Source organism: Anomaloglossus baeobatrachus, chromosome 8, assembly GCF_048569485.1.
Source record: "Anomaloglossus baeobatrachus isolate aAnoBae1 chromosome 8, aAnoBae1.hap1, whole genome shotgun sequence".
Lineage (NCBI taxonomy): Eukaryota > Metazoa > Chordata > Amphibia > Anura > Aromobatidae > Anomaloglossus > Anomaloglossus baeobatrachus.
In genome coordinates, this window is record NC_134360.1 from 113698200 (window position 1) to 113716043 (window position 17844).

At 47.7% G+C, this 17844-nt stretch overlaps 1 protein-coding gene across 7 annotated transcripts in view; it reads left to right on the top strand.

Moving 5' to 3' along the window:
- The window catches only part of PDE4DIP (phosphodiesterase 4D interacting protein), a 1984767-nt gene that overhangs the window by 913810 nt on the left and 1053113 nt on the right, over positions 1–17844 (top strand). For all 7 annotated transcript variants that reach the window (XM_075321961.1, XM_075321954.1, XM_075321957.1 and 4 more), the window contains 2 exons: positions 7253–7322; positions 9922–10013. In XM_075321961.1, the coding sequence (XP_075178076.1) occupies positions 7253–7322; positions 9922–10013 (162 nt within the window). The remainder of the gene's footprint in view (positions 1–7252; positions 7323–9921; positions 10014–17844) is intronic.

Sequence of the window (17844 nt, forward strand, 5' to 3'; positions counted from 1 at the left end):
AGATAGATAATTAATACACAGGTACTCTGGTGCACATCTGTAGATGGAAAACGAGAGAGACAACGGTCCACGTAACACTCCGCACAATTTTTTTTCCTTATGTATACATAACATATTATGCAATACTTAATAGAGCAAGGCAGTGCAATTCATTTTCCCAAGGGAATACATGAGAGACCGTGACTGTTGCCGAGGTCCGAACCAACAGACGGCAGTTATCTCTGCTCAATGCTAATATTAAACACTAGAAGGTTGCCCAATTCTGACGTATCGGGTAGTCTAGAATGTGTATGTAGGGTAGCAGATTGAATCTATATATATAATTGCCTTATTCTGTCTGTCTGTCTGTCTGTCTGTCTGTCTTGCTCCAAAATTGTGTCCTTACGGTGACACAAAGCTGATTGGCTGCTGGGCTCGCCATGGCCCCGCCCCCCCGCACGGATTGGCCGCTCGCCCAGGCTGCGCCCCCACACGGATTGGCCGGCCGCTCGCCCAGGCTCCGCCCCCCCACAGATTGGCCTCTCGCCCCGGCACCCTGCAGGCATTGGCAACTCGGCCACGCCCCGCCCCCCTCACGCAATGCACGCTAGCTCTGCCCCCCCCCCCCACACGCATTCCCCGAACCGACACGGTCACGGAGCCACGACTCACAGGTGAGTACTGTACCCCCGGGAGCCCACATCAGCGTACGCCGCCAAACCAGCCGACACATACCCTCGCATTGCTGGCGCTGGCCGGCGTATGCTGGTGTGGGCTCCCGTGCGAGCGGGGGACGAGATACGCTGGTAACCATGGTAGCATAGTTACCAGCGCATCAAGGTCCTGCAGCGGCGTAACATACACACACATCAGATCACACTCACTCTCACACACACACACACACACACCTCACACACACATCACATCGCATCCACACACTCACAACATCCTGGGATATCGCTTGCTTCTCGGCGGCGATACTGTGCTGTGAGCTTCCAGGACCTGCCGGAGGATCACATGGCCAGAAGCATGTGGTATCTCCGGATGTTGTGAGTGTGAGCGCGTATGTGCAATATCGTCAATGTGTGTGTGCGTGAGTGTATGCGATCGGGTGTGTGTGAGTGTATGCGATCGGGTGTGTGTGTGTGTGTGAGTGTATGCGATCGGATCTGTGAGTGTCGGCAGAGGAGCACGGCGTGCTGGAGGAGGCTGGGAGGAGAGAGGCTGATCCTGGTGAAGGCTGGGATGGGGAGGCTGAGAGAAGAGAGGCTGATGCTGGGGGAGGCTGAGGCTGGGGTAGGCTGGGAGGAGAGAGGCTGATGCTGGGGACCGAAAAGGCTGATGCTGGGAGGAGAGAGGCTGATGCTGGGGGAGGCTGAGGCTGGGGTAGGCTGGGAGGAGAGAGGCTGATGCTGGGAGGAGAGAGGCTGATGCTGGGGGAGGCTGAGGCTGGGGTAGGCTGGGAGGAGAGAGGCTGATGCTGGGAAGAGAGAGGCTGATGCTGGGAGGAGAGAGGCTGATGCTGGGGGAGGCTGATGCTGGGGGAGACTGAGGCTGGGGTAGGCTGGGAGGAGAGAGGCTGATGCTGGGGGAGGCTGAGGCTGGGGTAGGCTGGGAGGAGAGAGGCTGATGCTGGGGACAGAGAGGCTGATGCTGGGAGGAGAGAGGCTGATGCTGGGAGGAGAGAGGCTGATGCTGGGGGAGGCTGAGGCTGGGGTAGGCTGGGAGGAGAGAGGCTGATGCTGGGGACAGAGAGGCTGATGCTGGGAGGAGAGAGGCTGATGCTGGGACGAGAGAGGCTGATGCTGGGGACAGAAAAGGCTGATGCTGGGAGGAGAGAGGCTGATGCTGGGGACAGAGAGGCTGATGCTGGGGACAGAGAGGCTGATGCTGGGGACAGAGAGGCTGATGCTGGGGACAGAGAGGCTGATGCTGGGGACAGAGAGGCTGATGCTGGGAGGAGAGAGGCTGATGCTGCGGGTAGAGAGGCTGATGCTGGGAGGAGAGAGGCTGATGCTGCGGGCAGAGAGGCTGATGCTGCGGGTAGAGAGGCTGATGCTGGTGCAGCATGGGGGATGGAGCACGATGGGGGGTGCGCAGCATGGGGGATGTAGCACGTTTGGGAGTGCGCAGCATGGCGGATGGAGCACGTTTGGGAGTGCGCAGCATGGCGGATGGAGCACGTTTGGGAGTGCGCAGCATGGCGGATGGAGCACGTTTGGGAGTGCGCAGCATGGCGGATGGAGCACGTTTGGGAGTGCGCAGCATGGCGGATGGAGCACGTTTGGGAGTGCGCAGCATGGCGGATGGACCACGTTTGGGAGTGCGCAGCATGGCGGATGGAGCACGTTTGGGAGTGCGCAGCATGGCGGATGGAGCACGTTTGGGAGTGCGCAGCATGGCGGATGGAGCACGTTTGGGAGTGCGCAGCATGGCGGATGGAGCACGTTTGGGAGTGCGCAGCATGGCGGATGGAGCACGATGGGGAGTGCGCTGCATGGGGGATGGAGCACGATGGGGAGTGCGGAGTATGGCGGATGGAGCACGTTTGGGAGTGAGCAGCATGGTGGATGGAGCACGTTTGGGAGTGCGCAGCATGGCGGATGGAGCACGATGGGGAGTGCGCTGCATGGCGGATGGAGCACGATGGGGAGTGCGCTGCATGGCGGATGGAGCACGTTTGGGAGTGCGCAGCATGGCGGATGGAGCACGACGGGGAGTGCGCTGCATGGGGGATGGAGCACGATGGGGAGTGCGGAGTATGGCGGATGGAGCACGTTTGGGAGTGCGCAGCATGGTGGATGGAGCACGTTTGGGAGTGCGCAGCATGGCGGATGGAGCACAATGGGGGGTGCGCAGCATAGGGGATGGCGCACGATGGGGAGTGCGCTGCATGGGGGATGGAGCACGATGGGGAGTGCGCTGCATGGGGGATGGAGCACGATGGGAAGTGCACACCTCCCCCCAACACACACACACACGCGCGCGCACTGCACAACACACCACACACACACACTGGGAACCACAAACAACTGCCCTACACAGACACCCACACACACAGACAACGCTGCACACACACAACACCCAACACACAAACACCGCGGCACACACAAATATACGCACATACCGCACAACACACACATTGCACAAAACATACCTCCCCCCAAAACACACCTCACACACACAAACCGCGCAACACACACACACAACGCTACAGACACACAGCGCTTCATAAACAACGCAACACACGCAACACACATACAACACCGCTCTCACCCCCCGCCACACCCAGACAACACCCAGAACATGTACAGCGCCCTACACAAACACTTGGTAAGTACACACAACAACATCTATCTATATATATATATATATATATATATATATATATAACAAAAATCATACATGAACTACACAATACGTAAATTCTAGAATACCCGATGCGTAGAATCGGGCCACCTTCTAGTAATAATATAATCAGCAAGTCTTCACTGGGGAACAATTTGAAAAAAAATTTCTGTTGAGTTAGGTTTTTGAGCTGATTTACACTAAAATTGGCATGCTGATTCCAAAAATGTAGTTAATTTTTTTCTATGACGTCAAGTTTTTCCTCCTCAACTTACCTGCCATGGAAGCACAATTGCACTGATTTCTGTAATAAGACTTGTTATCTGAGTACAATTCGACTCATATAGAGCTAAGTGGCAACTTGTAAGAGTAGTCACAACTGAGACAGTGTGGTAAGAGGTGTGTGCAGCTCCCATGTTCATATTTGTACTATTTAAAAAAAAAAACACATTTTAGGTACAGTAGTTTACATATTAAAGAGAAGACAAAAATCCTATAGTTCAAATACTTGACGTGATAGAGAAAAACTGAGATCATTTCTGGATTCAGCATCCAAAAATTAATTAAGAACAGTTGTCTGACCTAACTCCTAAAAAATTGCGTTCCCCAGTGTAATGATGGTTCATTTCTTGCTCGTTGGTCTCCCGCTGTGCAGCACGCATCGGCATATTTGACAGTGAGAGACCAACGATCTGAATGGGCAGGGAGCCGGCGTACACTGGTAACCATGTTACACAATTGGGTAACTATGCAAAGCGCTTTGCTTAGTTACCCGATGTGTACCATGGTTACCAGCGTACGCCGGCTCGAGCACACATGTGTCGGGAGCCGGGGGTAAGGTGGTAACCATGGTACACATTGGGTAACTAACGAAAGCGCTTTCCATAGTTACAGGATTGTGTACCATTTGTTACCAGCATACGTAATAATATTGGTTGATTATAAGCTGATAATCATGGTACACATTGGGTAACTATGCAAAGCGACAGTGCTGGTTTATTTTTTGCTTGTTGGTCTCCTGCTGTGCAGCACGCATCGGCGTGTTTGACAGTGGGACATCAATGATCTGAATGGGCAGAGAGCCGGGGTAAGCTAGTAACTATGGTACACATCGGGTAACTATGCAAAGTGGTTTTCATAGTTACCCAATGTGTACACTGGTGAACAGCGTACGCCGGCTCCGGCACACGTGTGCCGAGAGTCGGGGTAAGCTAGTAACCATGTTACACATTGGGTAACTAAGCAAAGCGGTTTCTATAGTTACCCGATGTGTACCATGGTTACCAGCGTACGCCGGCTCCGGCACACGTGTGCCGGAAGCCGGGGTAAGCTAGTGGTTTCACACATCCGGCTTTTCTTGACTTTGTCGGATGCTGCGCGCCCCAGAGAAAATATGGGTCTTTTAAATAAAAATATTCTCTATATTTACTTCTCTCCAGCGATGTTGTCTCCGGCTCTGCTGCCTCCCGCTCCTTATCGCCGCTCATTATACTCACTGAATATTCAGTGCCCTGATGAGCTGGAAGCAGGAACAGCGCTGGGGACTTCAGTGCCGGGGACCGCATCGCTGGGTGAGTGTACAGCAGAGTATGTGTGTGTGTGTGTGTACATGCATGTGCGCTATGTGTGTATGCACACGGTGTATCCATGTGTGTCTGCTGTGTGTGTGTATACATGCATGTGCGCTATGTGTGTATGCGCTCGGTGTATCTATGTGTGTCTGCTATGTGTGTATATGTGCTCAGTGTGTGTGTGTGTGTGTATACATGCATGTGCGCTGTGTGTATGCGCTCGGTGTATCCATGTGTGTCTGCTGTGTGTGTGTATATACATACATGTGCGCTGTGTGTATGCGCCCAGTGTATCCATGTGTGTCTGCTATGTGTGTATATGTGCTCAGTGTGTGTGTGTATATACATGCATGTGCGCTGTGTGTATGCGCCCAGTGTATCCATGTGTGTCTGCTATGTGTGTATATGTGCTCAGTGTGTGTGTGTATATATACATGCATGTGCGCTGTGTGTATGCGCCCAGTGTATCCATGTGTGTCTGCTATGTGTGTATATGTGCTCAGTGTGTGTGTGTATATACATGCATGTGCGCTGTGTGTATGCGCCCAGTGTATCCATGTGTGTGTATATACATGCATGTGCGCTGTGTGTATGCGCCCAGTGTATCCATGTGTGTCTGCTATGTGTGTATATGTGCACAGTGTGTGTGTATATACATGCATAAGCGCTGTGTGTATGCGCCCAGTGTATCCATGTGTGTCTGCTATGTGTGTATATGTGCTTAGTGTGTGTGTGTGTATACATGCATGTGCGCTGTGTGTATGTGCCCAGTGTATCCATGTGTGTCTGCTATGTGTGTATATGTGCTCAGTGTGTGTGTATACATGCATGTGTGCTATGTGTGTATGCGTCGGTGTATCCATGTGTGTCTGCTATGTGTGTGTGTGTGTGTGTGTGTGTGTGTGTGTGTAACCGTACACTGTACAGGACAGTGGCTGCGCCGCAACTTCCTGGTCACATGAAAACACGTGATCGGAGGTTGTCGCGCGGCAACTGTAGTGTACACCGTGCACGGAAGCGCACCGGATGCGACAAAGTGGAGAAAAGGTAAGCGACAGTGCTGACGTGTGCCGGGAGCCGGGGTAAGCTAGTAACCATCTTACACATCGGTAACTAAGGAAAGCGGTTTCTATAGTTACCCGATATGTACTATGGATACCAGCCTACGCTGGCTCCGGCACACGTGTGCTAGTGGCTTTTCTCCACTTTGTCTTGCGGTGTGGGCTTCGGGTGCTGCAGCAGTCACCTGGGTGTCGGGCGTCTCCGTGTGGGTTCGAGGAATGCGTGCGGGGGGACGGGGCCAGGGCGAGCATCCAATGCGTGAGGGGGCGGGGCCTGGCCAAGCGTCCAATGCGTGCAGGTTGCCGGGGCGAGCGGCCAATTCATGGGGGGCGGGGCCAGGGCGAGCCGAGCGGCCAATCTGTGCTGGGGGGCGGGGCCATGCCGAGGCCAGCGGCCAATCCGCTGGTTGTCACCGTAAGGACACAATTTTGGAGCAAGACAGACAGATAGACAGACAGACAGACAGACAGACAGAATAAGGCAATTATATATAGATATTATATTACAATTAATATAAAATAATAATTATATCATTTAATATTAACCAAAGTTAAGTTTGCTGACATCCCCCTATATACAGTTTGTAACCCCACCCAGCCCCCTATATACAGTATTAGCCTACACACAGCCCCCATATATACAGTAGGAGCCCACATACAGCCTCCCTCTATATATATGAGACCCCAGATAACCCACCATATATAGTATGATCCCTCATATAGCTTCCCTTTAAACAGGATGAGCCCTCACATAGCCTTCCTATATACACGATGAGCCCTCATATAGCCTCCATTTATATAGTATGAGCTGTCACATAGCCCTTATATACAGCATGAGCTCCCACATAGACCCTTTATATAGTATTAGCCCTCATACAGCCCCCTATAGACAGTATGAACCCTCATATAACCCCCTATATACAGGCACACATTCCATCCCACGTCTAGTATAATTGTGATGCTGCTGGCCCGGCACAGCTGCATAAGTGTAAAAGTGCAGTGCCGGCAGCAAACGCTCAACACCTGATTGAGGACTGGCCCAGTGGAAAATGTACCCCTCTGCCCCCAGCCCAGCCTGCCCCGGCTTCTCAGTATATGTGTCCTCTATCCTGGTATATATGTTCCCCTTCCTGGTATATATGTCCTCCATCCTAATATATATGTCCCCCATCCTGAGCACATTCTTGGAATGTATGTCGCCCAATTCTGCCACTGTGTTTGATTATAACTTAATACTGTAAAAATTACCAGTTTACAACTTCTAACATGTATCATTTATTTTTACCTTTATAGGCATTTACACATAGTTACTCAGTTCAGCCTGTGCCAATCAGTATAAAATCTGAAGATCTGGATTCCAAAGGTACATTTTTATGTTGTTTCTGATTTTCCTGGCTGTTATTATAAACAAATCATTATTTGTACTTAAAGGAGTTGGCCCATACCTAAAATTTCCTTTTATAAATCTCTATTTTTAACCCCTTAAAGGTGTGCTCAGGCCTACCTCATCTACCTATTTGTTATATCCGTTTCCAGCACAGAGCAGTCATTGACTGCTCCTGCCGGCAATTCGGCTGCTTCCTGTCATCAAGGCAGCTCTTCTTTTTCTGACTGCTTTGTCGACAGGGCGTGGCTGCCAGCATCAAGCTGATTGACAGCCTTCTCCCTCAGTTAGACAGCAGGGAGCCGTCTGTCAGTTTGCATAACATCAGCTGTTCTGTCCGGTCAGCTGAGTAGAGCTGGAAAAAAGCTGCCGCTCTGTTGATGTGACGTCAGCAGAAGCCACTGAATCACCGACAGGGGCCGTCTGTGACCGCTCTGTGCAGGTGAAGAACAGCAACAGCCACAACAGGCAACTACCTGCCTTGTTAGTGTTTAGGCACATTTTCTTTTTTATAAAGTCCCAGATATCCCCTATAATACTTTTGTAATTTACTGTAAAATACAAATTCTTTTCCTTATACAGCTAACTCTGTATGTCTGTATGCCGCCCCCACGTCAGTAGCAGCCGGGCCGCTCGGATCCGGATCCGCAGTGTGGCTCGAGGGATTCTCCGGACCCGGGGGTCACGCGGACACTCCAAATGAAAGAGGGACGTATTTGTACGGGAATCGCCATTAGCAGTCTGTGACACCACCCACGGTGTGTGGTGAAGTATGGCACCACCGCTGCTGCTGTGGGGCACCCAGGGGCGGTGGAATGGCAGCTGGTTGTTAACCCCTCCGTGGGTAGGGATGGTTGCCCCGGGACCCAGTGACTTGGTGCAGGGGACGATGATGGCAGGGACCGGCGCACCTGGTCAGACCAGGGAGTCTCAGCTTACTCACAGTTAAATAAATCAGACAAGTCCAGTAGTTAACCAAGGTGCTGGTGGCCGGCCGCCACGGCCGGGTGTACTCTGGTCCCCCACCCGGGCTGGTGGTCTGTGTCACTTTCCTCTGCACTGTGTTGTGATGTGGTGGACTTCCTGGTGTGGAACGCGAGAGTCCGCTCCCGGTACTTCTGTTGGGAGCCGTGCCCACTGACGCTGACCCGTGAGATCTACCGGGCCCTGGCGGATGCCCTATCCCTCTCTGTGGGTGGTTATCTGCTTTTGGGACTTTGATTGGGACAGGACCTATAATCCTGTCCTCAATTGGTTAATTAGCTAGGCCGTTGGTTCCAGTCCTGGCTTCAGGGTCCAAGTACCCCCTCTTTGCACGGTTTCCGGGTCGGTTCTCTGGTGTCGGTACCGGCGGGCTCCAACCCTGCCCCGGTCCACCTTGGAACTCCAGCTGCCGTCTTCCCGTCTCCTGCTAGACACGGACCACCATCTGCCACCTAGCCAATGCATCGGGGCTCCAACCCTGTCGCCTCTGCTCTCTGTACTTGAGCTTCACCTCCTCCACTACTACTCCACTAAACTCTCAACTTCAACTCCAAGCTTACTGACTGTTTTCCAGTTCCGGGCTCTCCAGACCCCTAGGTGGGCATTCTCTATCCACCTGGTCCAGCCCACTGGTGTGCCTGTCCTACCCTGAGGGGGGGTGATTAGGGTTTCAGGTCAGCTGTATGTAACCCTGTGAGGGAAGGTGTTGTGCGGGGCCTTTACTGTGTGACCACCTGGCGGTGCCAGGGCATCACATTTGTATGTGCTTTTTAAATATTTACTTCCTGTGACGTTTGAGGGGAGTTTCAGACGAGACATCGTCAGGAAGTTGGGGCTGCACTCACTTTTATATTTCTCTCATCTCTGCCTGGAAGAGACATCAACAGGGGGGCGACATTGTGTTACTTGCCACAGCTTCTGTCCTTGCAGTTTTCTGCTGATATCCAGAATCAATAGCGCTGATAGACGCTGTGGGAGAGGTGAGCACAGTGCCCGCACCCTTCTTCTGTCGCAGTTACCCCACAGCTTGCTTCTCTGAAACAGGACGTCATCAAGGGGTGGTGGTAGAACTAGGGTCAGTGGCATTGCGACCCTCACTTTGCTTCTATCACTGCCCTGAAGCAAATAGTTATTGGGGGGTGGCGCCAGTGTCACACTGCTTCTATCACCAACCCTGAATGTTTCAGAGAAACAAGCATAGGGCTCACGGTGACTTTTTCCACAGCTTGTATCAAAGCTATTGATTTGGAAGATCATCAAAGAGGGGTGATGAAGGAAGTAGTGGTAAGTGACCACAGCGCCACCTTCTGACCACATCCTGTTCCTGGAGGGGTGATAGAAGATACGGGGAAATGACTGCATGGTCATCCTAAAATACCCCTCTGCCATATAAGAGATTGCTAGTGTTAAAAACAGCATATGGTATATGGGGGTTATTGCAGATTGGGTTACACATTTGATCTTGTGTATCAAAAGAATAAATCACTTATTTATCTACAAGAACATTTTTTGTAAGCATTCATGTTATATATAATAAAGCACGCAAAGCAAACACTTCTACATGTGACAAATGTTTATAATTTTTATCATAAAGATGGAGAAACTGAGAATGAAACACACAAGAATGATCTCGCTAAAGCCAAAGAGGATCTAACACTTGTGTTGAGGAAAATGAGAGAATATCAGGTAATTAATTTAACCTTTTAATCACAGACTTTGTAGTCAATGCCGGTTAGAAAATGGATAGACATACATTTTTTACAGCTTATCCATAGGACACTCATAGAAACAAATACCAAATACAGATGGGCCCAGAGCGCGGGGTTTACAACTATTGTCAGGCAAAAGGCAATTCTTCCTAACTAATTAGCTGTAATTTCATTGTTGATTGCTCACTAGTTGGGCAAACACAAAACTCTCAAGACTCTGCTCTCTTCTTCTCACTTTGTGCAACAGGAAAATTAATAAGCAGCAGCATGTGGCACTTTTTATGCCTCTTCCATTCATATAAATTTAGATGCTTGAATTAGCACCTCTATTAAATAAGATAAGAAAAATTCACTGGTCAGTACTTTATGATTTTTTTTTTAATTAAAACAATAATAATAAAACACACAAACATAAATAGTATAAAAGATCAAAAATGGTATTGACATGCCCGAGGGCTTGGGGTACTCGGTCCTGGGCGTGTGCGACACTCATGGAGATAGTCGTGGCTGGTGCCCAATGCCGAATCCTGGGGGATCGGTCAGAAAAATAAAAGGGGAATGAAAATAAAAAGGGGATTTGTAGTGACTGCGCCACTTGCGGTTTGTGGCCAGATTTGGGGACCGCTGCTGCAGAGCTCTGCTAGGGCTGATGGAATATGCAGCTCTAATGACTTGGGCACTCCGCAAGTAGGGCCAGGCTCCGGCAGGTGATGATGGTGGTAGTAGTGTTCGGAGCTGGTGTTGCGGTGCAGTGTGCCGGCAATAATTCAGTCCACACGAGTGCTGTGGTTGATGTCACTTTACTCACGGTAAAAGGTGCAGCCTGGTACTGTCTTCTACCAAGTGTAAAGATAGGAGGACAAAGGAGAATAATGACCCAGATGATATAAATAAGATAGTACAAAGACATCCTCTTGGTGAAAAAAGTGCAAAAATCTTTATTAAGAATTTATCACATAAATAGTTTACAAGAGGGAATAATCACTCCCAAAGTTTGGGGGGGGGGGGGGGGTTTACAGCATATAACCAGCCCAGTGGCAAAGCCATATAGTATCAGAAAGTGCCATAAGTGATATTACACAGGCCATATATTAAAGGGTTAATTCAACTTACCCATCTTACTGAACCACTGACAGATGGACAGACGCGCCCCAACGCGTTTCGTAACCTTCCTCGGGGAGCTGTTGCATGGTGTCTGGAGAGGGGGGTCATTTTATAGTGGTGATACATAATCACCATGTGTCCTGAAACGGTCGCATATGGGGCGGGATCGCATCCGCATCAGCGTTCTCGGGCAGTTCCCGGAAGTGACACGGGTACGCAATGTCGTCACATTGAGCCCGCCCCACTCTGTTCTGGAAGCTGTCAGACAAAAATGCTGATGATGGAATGCCGCCCAGGACATGGCCATTTTGGCAAAGGGCAAAGGTGTGGGCAGAACAAAAATAATGACCCGCAAGCAGTACCATTAAGACGCAAATGCGCTGCCAATGAGATGCACGTGCGCATCCCGCATCACATAGAATTCGCACGTGAGTCACCAAAATAAGAAGGGGGAGACACATATATACCTCACCCGGGACAGGAATGCCGCCACGCATGCTCGCCCAGGACAGGGCCATTTTGGAAGAGAGTAAAAGTGTGGGCAGAACAGAAATGATGACCCACGAGCGGTACCGTTAAGCCGTTAAGACGCAAATGCGCTACCAATGAAACGCACGTGCGCATCCCGCATCACATGGGATTCGCACGTGAGTCATCAAAATAAAAAGGGAGAAACACATGTATATCTCACCCGGGACAAGCCGACGACTCACGTGAGTCACAAGAATAACGCACGTGTGCTACCAAATAATACACGTGAGTCACAAAAGAGACGCATGTAAAAGTCCCATGAATAGATATTTATAGAATTGATTAATCAAATTTAAAATATAAAAAATATATTTATAATGCTGCCTAAATCATAACCAATGATGGACAGATTACATACATCGATCAGAGCATGCATACAATGATTAGACAACAATAAAGTTATATGGAGCAGGATACTACATAGGACATGGGCAGGAAGGAAACAATTTTTTTAAAATTAATTATTGGCACCGTGTGCGCCAAGTGTCCACACTGTTATGTACGTACAATACACACATACATGTGTAGAACCGCAATAAGTGACGGAAAAGAAAAGAGAGACCACACAATTGATAATTCAGTCCCAGATATCCGTCATACATGTAAAGTCAGCAGCTGTACAGATGTATGCGTATCCTCATAGATAGTAACACCCATGATCCAAAAAACCGCACAATAATGATAACATGCTAATATAATCGATCCACATTTCAGCTCCATATTCCAACAGAGCTAAAGGGCTGTAGTCCGTCCATCCTCCAACAGTTATGTTGATAGAAATGTAATGAAGATCATGTCCACTTTGCCCAATCCCAAACTCCAGTTGAATAGACCCTCCAATCCATAGAGCAAACATAGATTGATTCGTGCTAGATACAAATTAAAACACAGAAAAAAGAAGACACCATTAAAATCTGATGCAGGGAGACAGATATATCACATAATCAAATCACTGTATAACCAGTTTAGAGAAAACATGAGAAAGAAAGTTTCTCATTTAGGCCGTGTGGTGACATTGTACCTAATGTCGATATCCATCGAAATTCTAGCCTTGCAAGGGCCTGTTTATGATTGCCACCACGTGCCCCCAAATGAAGTTTATCAATACCCCTTACTTTCAGGGAAGATGGATCACAGTTATGGTGAAGTCTGAAGTGTCGGAGGATGGTTTTTAGAGACTCCAGATCAATCACTTCTTTTGCCGCCAAGATGTCCCATACATGTTCACGCACCCGAATACGGAATTGCTTTGATGTCAATCCTACATAGATTAGTCCACAACCACATCTGGCAAAATATATCACATATTTGGTGCTGCATGAAATGTAGTGTCTAATCTCGAACTCTTTCTTCCCATCCGCCGACACAAAAGACTTCGCCCTCTCAATATTGCAGCATGAAAGACATGTTCCGCACGGATAACATCTCCATTTGGGTTTACCTATATCAAAGATAGACCATTATTTTTAATCTTCTCAGATTCCTTAATAACAGGGTCGGTACCGCAGGACTGGCGCATAGCAAATGTGGTGCCAATATTCAAAAAGGGGACAAAAACTGAGCCGGGAAATTATAGGCCGGTAAGTTTAACCTCTACGGTTGGTAAAATCCTTGAGGGTTTCTTGAGAGATGCTATACTGGAGTATCTCAAGAAAAATAACCTTATGACAGAGTATCAACATGGGTTTATGAGGGATCGATCCTGTCAAGCTAATTTGATCAACTTCTAGGAAGAGGTAAGTTCAAGCCTGGACCAGGGAAATGCAGTGGATGTTGTGTATATGGACTTTTCAAAAGCTTTTGATACGGTGCCACACAAAAGGTTGGTACATAAAATGAGAATAATGGGGATAGGGGAAAATATGTGTAACTGGGTTAAAAACTGGCTCAGTGATAGGAAACAAAGGGTGGTTATTAATGGTACGTACTCGGACTGGGTCTCAGTTCATAGTGGGGTACCACAGGGGTCAGTATTGGGCCCGCTTCTTTTCAACATATTTATAAATGACCTTGTTGGGGGCATGCGGAGTAGAATTTCAATATTTGCAGATGATACTAAACTCTGCAGGGTAATCAATACAGAGGAGGATAATTTTATATTACAGGGAGATTTATGTAAATTGGAGGATTGGGCTGAGAAGTGGCAATTGAAGTTTAATGTAGATAAATGTAAGGTCATGCACTTGGGTAGAGGAAATAACATTTATGATTATGTACTTAATTGTAGAACACTGGGTAAAACAGACACAGAAAAAGACTTGGGTGTATGGGTGGATGGTAAACTTCACTTTAGTGGCCAGTGTCAGGCAACTGCTGCCAGGGCTAATAAAATAATGGGATGTATTAAAAGAGGTATAAGTGTTCATGAAAAAAATATAGTTCTACCTCTGTACAAGTCACTAGTGCGACCGCACGTAGAATACTGTGTACAATTCTGGTCACCGATATATAAGAAGGACATAGCTGAACTGGAGAGGGTGCAAAGAAGAGCGACCAAGATTATTAGAGGAATGGGGGGGCTGCAATACGAAGACAGGTTATTAAACTTGGGGTTATTTAGTCTGGAAAAACGAAGGCTTAGGGGAGATCTAATCACAATGTATAAATATATGAGGGGACAGTACAGAGACCTTTCCAAAGATCTATTTACACCTAGGCCTGCGACTGGAACACGGGGGCATCCGCTACGTCTTGAGGAAAGAAGGTTTAATCATAATCACAGACGAGGATTCTTTACTGTACGAGCAGTGAGACTATGGAATTCTCTGCCGCATGATGTTGTAATGAGTGATTCACTACTAACATTTAAGCAGAGCCTGGATGCCTTTCTTGAAAAATTTAATATAACCAGTTATGTATATTAGATTTTATGACAGGGTATCGATCCAGGGAACTAGTCTGATTGCCGGATGTGGAGTCAGGAAGGAAATTTTTTCCCCATTGGAACTTGTTTGCCACATTGGGGTTTTTTGCCTTCCTCTGGATCAACATGTTAGGCTACGGGTTGAACTAGATGGACTTAGAGTCTCCCTTCAACCTTAAAACTATGATACTATGATACTATGATGAAAGGGTAGACTATATTTGCACACATAGTGGCTTCGAACCAAATTGTCCTTGAGATTTTTCCCTTTACGAGCCGTTAGTACTGGACGTTCCGGGAGTACATTTTTAAAAGAGGGCTCTGTCTGTAAAATGGACCAATGTTGATCAAGAATCTTCCTGATTTCCTCCCACTGACTGTTATATGTGGAGATAAATCTAATAGTTGGGTCTGTATGTTTTTTCTTCCCCATACTGGACAAAAGCTGATCTCTTGGGGTGGTCCTTGCCCTTAGGTACCCTCTTTTAATACACCTAGAGCTATATCCTCTATTTTTAAACCGATCCGTCAGATCTAAGGCTTCATGTTCAAAGGATTCCTCTGATGAGCATACTCTTTTAATCCTTAAAAATTGCCCAGTTGGAGCTGCTCTAATTGTTGATGGTAGATGGGCAGAAGTAGCATGGAGTAGGCTGTTGACAGAGGTCTAATTTCTAAAGATCCTGGTTTCACGTGACCTATCTTGTGTGACCATAATTTTAATATCAAGAAACTCGACTACCTCTGGGCTCCATTTATATGTCAATCTAATGTTTAGATTGTTACAATTCAGGGATGTCAAAAAATTCTGCAGCTCAAGGTCGGTTCCCCTCCAGATAAGAAAGATGTCATTAATATAGCGTAACCAACACTGCGCCTGGGACGCGGAGCAGGCGCCGTCACCAACAACCTCTCTCTCCCACCACCCCAGAAAGAGGTTAGCGTATGACGGCGCGCACGCCGTGCCCATCGCAGTGCCGCGTTTCTAGAGGAAGAACCGATCCTTGAACAGAAAAAAATTATGTTTTAAAATAAATTCCAATAGCTCCAAAATTAAATCCTGCAGATGGACATCCCAGTTACTCATGTGGAAAAAGAATCTCGAGGCGGCCAGGCCATCTTGGTGTTGAATACACGAATAGAGGGCCTCCACATCAATTGCCCCCAGCAACACACCACAGTCCACAGTTATACCATCAATCCTCCTCAGGACGTCCGAAGTGTCCCTGACAAAAGAGGGCAGCGTCTCCACCAAGGGATGTAGATAAAATTCAATAAACTTACATACACAATCACACAGCCCTCCAATGGCAGAGGATGACTCCAGGGAATCCCTTATTCTCCGACTCCCGTGCCGGTACCGTGTCAGATGAACCCTTCCTGCACCTTTAGTTTCACCAGCAGTTAATAGACAGAACCTGGGCTGAGCTCCAGTTACCAGCCCCAGGCTACACACAGGTACTCAAGCAGCTTCAGGCCCTGCCAGCTCTGTGGCTGCCGCGCCATCAGACCACCTGGCCTCTCCGGCTCCTCACTGCTCTCTTGTCCTTTGCTTCTCTCTGACTGCTCCTCTGGTTCACCTGACACCGGTGGCCAGGCCAGACCCCAGTCCTCACATCGCCCAGACTGCGGGTCTCACAGAAGTCTCCCTTCAACCTCCTGTCCCTCTTACACCTCACTCCAGACTCAACTGAACTACTTCCTGTAAGCTCCCATCTACCACACTACTGTTTCCTCCCCTGGCTGGGTCTCTCCCCACAGATTAAATGCCCTATTTAACCAATGAAAGCCCATCCCTGTCATCTGTTGCTAGGCAGTCTCCCAGTCTGGTGTTGGGGTGTATGTGTGTACCTGATGGTGCTAGTGTGTTGTTAGTGGCTTTTACCAACACAACAGTCCTTCGAATTCAGGATGGGTATCACACCTCTAGAGATGCATTACCCTGTGGCAACCTGGTGTCTCAGGGGGGCCACAGTATTCTGTTGTTTTTCATCAGTTTCACCTTTCCAGCTTCATCAGTGAAAACACATGGAGTAGTAGACCTAAAGCTTTATTACAGGCAGCAAAACTCCATACCATCTCCAGATCTGAGGCCAAAAAAACTCCCCAAAAAATTCCTAACAAAAAATCGAACAAAACTTGCCAGAGACAGGACTCTGATAATAGACAGAATAACAAGAATAAATTCTTGTTCAGCTTTAAATTTTGTTCAATGGACAGCCAAATTAAAGCCAGTATAAGGAGGCACTGGCACATCCTAGAAAGCAACACAGACCTGATAGATAGAGTGAGTCTAGGACCTCTAATAACCTATAAAAGAAGTAAGAACCTAGGGGACATACTAGTACAGAATCGATGGCAGGATAATAAAACAACATGGTTAAATAAAACCCAACTTATGGGTAACTATAAATGTGGCAACTGCAAGTTCTGTCCATTTCATCTGACAGCAAAAGCACTACAAAGAGGTGACACTTGTATCTCAGTCAAAGAATTCATCTCTTGTAAGACAAAAAATTTGGTCTATGTAATTTTTTGTCCCTGCTTTTTCTTTTATAGAGGAAAAACTATCCGTTGCCTTTACATCTGCTTTCAAGAGCATTATAAATCTATATATTCAGGTATAGGATCACCAAGACTGATCAAACATGTAAGGCTGGTTTCACATCAGCGTTTTCCTGCCGCACTGCCAGATCCGGCATAAGTGTAGTACAGTTCAATACAGTTCACTGGCAAGCTCTGGTCACATGTAGTCATGTGACCGGAGCATGTGACAGCATGTGACCGGGGCTTGCCACACTGTCTGTGAACTGTATTGAACTGTACTGTACTTGTGCCGGATCTGGCAGTGCGGCAGAAAAACGCTGATGTGAAACCAGCGTAAGATTGTCATGCAGGTAACCCAGATGTCCTTAGATTTGCTGGGATATTTAAAGTTACCCCCTCAGGGAGAGGAGGAGATAGCCAAAAATTGTTACTTCAAAAAGAATCACGTCTGATAATAGATGTAAAAGCTATGGGCCCATTAGGTTTTAATGATTGTAATGATATATCAGTTTTCCTATAAAAATAAAAAAAATTAAAAAACAGCCTGCCCCTCAGGAAAAGATTTCATATAATGAAAATTATTAAAATTAACTCTAGCCCTCCATGTTCTCTTTTTCTCGCCTCCCTCTCTTGCCTTTGTTCTGTCTTATTCCCCCTCTGATTAGCCTGTTTGGTTCAATAAGGAGAAAAAGAGCTAAGTCATGAGAAAGAACATATATTTCGAATATATAGTATTAAGAATGAATATAATTCTTCTAGTTAA